This window comes from Carya illinoinensis, chromosome 4 (genome assembly GCF_018687715.1).
Source record: "Carya illinoinensis cultivar Pawnee chromosome 4, C.illinoinensisPawnee_v1, whole genome shotgun sequence".
Classification (NCBI taxonomy): Eukaryota; Viridiplantae; Streptophyta; class Magnoliopsida; order Fagales; family Juglandaceae; genus Carya; species Carya illinoinensis.
Window position 1 is genome coordinate 10,985,033 of NC_056755.1, and position 6,148 is coordinate 10,991,180.

At 35.3% G+C, this 6,148-nt stretch overlaps 1 protein-coding gene across 3 annotated transcripts; it reads right to left on the reverse strand.

Annotated features, from left to right (window-relative positions):
* Positions 1-383: 383 nt before the first annotated feature.
* On the reverse strand, positions 384-5,822 carry LOC122307690 (putative receptor-like protein kinase At4g00960). 3 transcript variants are annotated; one of them, XM_043120727.1, is made up of 7 exons: positions 4,918-5,822; positions 2,738-2,869; positions 2,153-2,274; positions 1,818-2,028; positions 1,454-1,691; positions 1,084-1,237; positions 384-945 (listed from the first exon to the last, which is right to left on the reverse strand). In XM_043120727.1, exons 1-7 carry the CDS (start codon positions 5,726-5,728, stop codon positions 601-603), a joined length of 2,013 nt encoding a protein of 670 aa, XP_042976661.1. In that variant the 5' UTR covers positions 5,729-5,822; the 3' UTR covers positions 384-600. The 3 variants fall into 3 exon arrangements, with proteins under 3 accessions (XP_042976661.1, XP_042976660.1, XP_042976659.1); XM_043120726.1 differs by having other exon boundaries at positions 4,909-5,822; XM_043120725.1 differs by having other exon boundaries at positions 2,738-2,878; positions 4,909-5,822.
* Positions 5,823-6,148: the final 326 nt, after the last annotated feature.

A 6,148-nucleotide genomic window follows, 5' to 3' on the forward strand; every position in this document is an offset into this window, starting at 1 on the left:
TGATTGAGATCTTCAGAATGGCCAGAGCAACAATAGTTACATTTAGAAGCCATTTGGATACCAGCCGTTTTAATCTTCTCATCCATGCTCAAGCAACTATTAGTAGCTTTTCACATCATAACATAAATTTTCTTTGGGATATTATTATGCCGAATCTAGTGAGCCCGAGGTAAAGGAGACGCTCAAACTCTAATACATTTCCAAGCACTTTTCATAAGAAACTTTCCGTCGTGCTCTTTCATCCAAATTAACACATCCTGCCCCTTTTTAGGCCTAGCCAAAACTTGATACAATTCATTAGCTTTATCATGACCAACAAGCCTTTCTAAACAAAAGGTATTCCTACCATTCTCAATGTGAAGCTCTTTGATTTTACGTGGAGGTTGATCAATCACAGGGAAATGTATATTAAGAGGACCACCATCCTCCCCATTTTGGGATGAACAAAATCACATAATATATATCTTTGATACTTAAGTATACATGACCATCTTCATTTATAGAGAAGTTGCTTAATAAAAAAACAGGTGTGGGAGATGGGAATCTTGAACTAGTAGAATTGCATTTCAAACAAAATGCTGCACTAGATTCCATCAAAAGTTATAGGCCATCTAGCTCAGATATTGAAGCTTCATTTCTTGAGGCATGGACAAAGCTACTTCGACGTCTATCTGATCTTGTTACACCAACACCATTTTCCGATTGGGACGACACATCTGATCTGGTGCTATGCATAAGAAATGCAGGTCTTGTGGGCACTGGTAAAGTAACAGAGTGGCTATTAAACATGAGGACGATTGTAGCCATGGTTGGTCTGTCAGCCACACTTTCTTGAACACATAATAATCCAATGTGGATGCATCTCATTATTTGAGTTGTTGACCTGGCCTTTAATGTGGCATCAACAAGATTTGAGGTTGTCCCCTGCCTCCAATTTTTCCATGCCTACAGAATGGTTACATTGAGAGACACCACAATAAGCAGAACATTCATTTATTTTTTCAACATCATATGACTTTCTATTAGGTCAGACTTTGAGATAAAAAGGAAATGCATATAAAAATAGAAACTATTTGTACTTACATAACTTAGAAGGTCGCTAGCTTCATTCTCTGCCTGAAAACTAGAGTTATTTTTTTTACCGTTCACTATCTCCAGAACTAACACGCCAAAACTAAACACATCAGATTTTACTGAAAATTGTCCGCGCATTACATATTCTGGAGGCATGTATCCGCTGTAGGTGAACATTATTAGAAATATTAGTTTGATTTGAATGATGTCATAGATTTTGGTACATGTAGTTTTTAATAAAGTTCATTCCATCTTATTTATTGGAGATGGTATAAAGGACCTCCGTGTTGTTTGTTTCTTTGGCACAAACTGTAGGTGTTACTTGTATTTAGCATGCTATATCCTAGTTATTAGCTATAGATTATGTGGATATACTTACTAGGTCCCCACAATTCGGCTCGTGTTGCCTTGAGTTTGATCTGGTACAAATAATCTTGCCGTGCCGAAATCTGAAATCTTTGGATTCATATCTGCATCTAACAAAATGTTGCTAGCCTTGAGATCACGATGAATAATACGACGTTGCGAATCTTCATGAAGGTAAAGAAGTCCTCGAGCGATGCCTTCTATAATTTTGTGGCGTGTTTCCCAGTTCAATAGTGCACTCTTGTTTGGATCTGTATATTCATGCAAATCATGTAGTATGAACATGTTGAAGCAATATACATGGAAGACAGGACAATTCCATTAACATGTAATTACTATAAATAGAATTTGGGATTTGAGAGGAATGGCAAACATACCAAATATGAACTTTTCAAGGCTTGCATTAGGTACAAACTCATAGACTAGAAGTCTTTCCTTTCCTTCCACACAGAATCCTAGGAGCCTTACCAAATTCCTGTGTTGAAGCGTAGCCACTAACTTGACCTCATTCTTAAATTCTAGATCTCCTTGTTGAGAAGCCTTGGACAACCTCTTCACAGCTATTTCTTGTCCATTTGGAAGCTCACCCTGAAAGATATGAATATACCAAAATCTAGCATATATAACCTCAACATTCATGATATATATATTAGATTTAACTAATTATGACAGGTAAAATGACATAAATTATGGCTCGATTGGGTCTCATTACCTTGTAAACAATACCAAATCCACCTTTTCCAAGCTCGTTTGCAGCAGAAAAGTTGTCCGTAGCAACTTTAATTGTCCCGATGTCAAATTGCAAGGAATCAACACTACTAATTTCATCCACACCTTCACATAAGAATAGGTTATACATCTGAATTAGATTAGAGAATCGTGAGAATAAAGGTAATGCAATTTTCTATTTTCTTCACAAAAAAAGCAACAACAGGTTCTACATAATTTAATCATGTGATGCATCTGATCATTATTTGAGTTGCTGATGTACTGGCCTTGATTTCTAGAACAGGTTGATGTCTAACTGATGGTAGCAAATTTTGTTTTATATAATATAGTACCCAAATTAAAGCCAATGTTTTATGTAGAAAGATACAAACAAAGATAAATCCTTCAAAAGCAGTAACTTAAATTAGTTTTACGGCCATTAGTACTATTGCTTAGTACTTAGAGAAGAGATGCATCATGTCACAAGCATGCACAAGCAGCAAGGTCATGTCTAGATATCTATATTTTCCTAGCTAGCTATGTAAAGAAATGATAGCAACAATGTAAAATAAACGAGTTCTTAACTTACTTTCAAGTTTGTCCATTGGCTTCTTGACCCTTAAATAGAAGAGGCAGAAACACATGCAGATGATTAGTACAACAGAAACAACAACCGACACCACTATAACAACTGTAGTTCTTGATGAGTTACTTTCCTTCCCTGCAAACACTAGAATTCTGCTTTTATCAAAACTTTTGGAGAGCTGAATTTTGGACCTGGCATTATGCCCAGTTGAGACGGAGAAAGTTAAAACATAATGACAAGTTTAGAAACTATAAATTCGTTTAAAAGAGATTGATTTTGAATTAGATATCTGATATTAGGTACAAATAATTAATAAATTGCATGATCGATCGAGTCAATCTTTTTCTTTTCTCCTCGCGAATTAGATATTAGCGATTGTCACGATTCGACTATCCATCACGTGCATCACATAAGATTTCTTTGTAAAATATAGATGAGAGGGTATTCACCCTGCATAGTTTCGACACTTTATATATACCCTAGCTAATCTTTAAACTATAGCAAATTGTTGATTAATATGCATGTAGTTGGGGACCAAAAACAACTATATGTTCTTGCATTTCATTTCTTATGCACTTTGTATATATTATTATTGTTGGTTTTCACTGAAAATAAATAGAAAAACTCTATGGATAAGCAACTGTTGCTGATCCCACACCCCGCTCTTGACGTGGGGGATTTTATTTATTATTATTTTTTCTTCTCTTCCCTTTAACATGTTATAAAACAAAACTTGGGGAGAGGAGAGAGAGGTCAGAGAGAGAGGTCGAGGAGAGCTTGAGGAGAGAGAGAGAGGCCGAGAAGAGTTTGGGGGGAGAGAGAGGCCAAAGAGAGAGAGGGGTCGGAGAGAGAGATTTGAGGGGAGAGAGAAGTTGAAGGTGAAGGTGGAGTATGACATAAAGTTGAAAAAAAAAAAAAACAAAAAATGTGAGATGTTAGGCAAAACAGTGTCGGATGTATAGTTGACCCGGTTTGGATACCGAGTACGTATAAGGTAGTTTCATTTCATCAGTATCACAATTTTTTTTATTCAAACACTTTATATTTTATCTCAAAATTTTAAAAATATCAATTTAAATTAACAGTAACTAACTGTAAATTTGACAATAATAAACATCAACTCAAATAAATGTCACTTCAAAAGAAAAATATATAGGAAATATATTTATAATATTCAAGTATTAACGGACAACTCACCTAGTCCTGAATATATTATATTATAAAAGTCCTAAAAGCCGGAGTTGTTGGCAAGGAAGAAAATTAATTATTTAATTAATTTATTAATTCAACGCATTATACTTAATTTAAAGAGTAATGTGAGATATAGATTTAAAATAAAGACTTAGTATAAAAAATAGGTTTTTTGTTCAGAATTTTATTATTTTTAACAAGATTTGCATGAGACTTGCAAATTAAAAATTTATAGAAATAATTCTTTAATTTTAGACTAATGAAATGTGGTGTTAGAAATAAATTTTAAAATCAACTAATAGGAATAATATCATTTGAAGGCGACGAACTGAATTATATAATTATATATTCTAAAAATATAGAAACGGAAAGTGAACCAAACATGGACCAGACTGAAAGGTGGTTTCAAAAGTTCAGCTGGCCCGGTTGACGGCACCTACCAGGACCATTCATTTTCTTCATGATGGACTTCCAGAAGTTGGACTACTGAGAATAATATCAAAATATGTCATTATTATTTATAATTTTATAATTGTTTTAATTATTATTTAATATTTTATCATTTATTAGTATTTACAAATACTTGAAATTAGGAAAGGAAGATAACTGCAACCATCCTCGAATTTTGCGACTTGCGAGTGCATAGATGATGGAACACCCAGAATGCCTCTCTCTCTTCGTCGAACAAAGTTAATTTAAGAAATATATATATATATACAGTGTTGCAGAAAGATTAATGTAGATTTATGATGTACCTAATCTCCCGGATCGATCTTAAATAATCAACCAGAGCCATTCTTTCAAAAATAATTGTCTAATGGCCTGTCGAAATTCTAATTTATATGTAATATTCTTCACTCAATCCCTTTACGGTCCGTAAAAGATAAAAAGTTGGCACAGTAGGATTTATATACGTTATACAACGAAAATCTCTCAAAAAACAAATCAAAAAAAAAAACAGAGAGAACGAAAAGGTCGCTTACCATGCGTACCTTGTGTGGGTGGAAGCAGTTGTAGTGGTGGGGGAGAAACTGGCTGCGCTATAGGTGGTGGCGGAGGCGACGGAGGTGGTGACTCAGCTGCAGGATCATAGAAACCGTATTTCTCATACCTTAAATAACAACTTGGTGTTACGAATACTCCTCCCACCTTTTGAGCATTACAACAAGATGAAGTATATTCAGATAACCGCAGCAGGCAGTTGTTGCAGTCCAGCGAGTTCAAATCAGGAGTACACTGCACAAGTGAATAGATTGTTTGGAAGTCTGGGGCTGCCTCGCTTCCCAGAGCGAACTTGCGAGTAGAATTTCCAAGTGCGGCGCTATTTCTTAGCCTATCTAGCAGGGGTCTTAGCACGTTGCTGAACCCTTCTACGTCGGATGCGTTTCGTACGTTATAAAAAGCAATCATAGGCTGCTCCTCCATAACGCCAAATATAGACCTGTTTGAGTACCGTACAGTACATTTTTTGGACCAACCGATTGCCTCCGTCTGGTTGGGACAAGACCGTAAGAGATCTTGACTTGTAGAATTGATACAACTACGACATATATCCGGCGTAACGTCTCCTCTACAAAGTGCAATCGCGTTCACTTTGTCGGAATTTTCTCCAGCGGTGAAATTGTAAAATCCGTAATCGATCTTCGTGTTGGAAGACATGGAAGCCAGGAGGCCAACGAGGTTTGCCCTGTAGGTACTGTTGCTGGTGTAGTTACCAGTTTGATAACAGTACTGAGCCGTGGGAGTAACAAAAAATAAGATCAGAAGGATGCTGAGCAATAAAAGTCGTTTTGAATAACACATGATCTTCGTTGCTCCTCCCTCTTTGGCCTGCAAATCAAGGAACCAAATTGATTAGGTTTTATGGAGAATAGGAAGGATGGACTTGCGCTGTACGTCAAAGTCTTAAAGATACCAATCAGGAAATTTGTGTTGCTTCTGTATTTGTAACCTACAAGCAGTACTGTGGGCAATTAGATGTTGAAAATTCCAAGTCTCTGGTCATATATACACGTTCATTTGTAATTACCGGCTTCCAACTAATATTGTATGTAATGATATATTAATGGTATTAGCCATATGCATAAACTTTTAATCTTAACTTTTTTAAAAAATAAAAATAATTTAAGGATGATAAAAATATAATATTTTATATAATGTGATGAAAATAAGAAAAAAAATACGTTATAAGGTATTACTCTAATTAATAATATTAGGAAAATT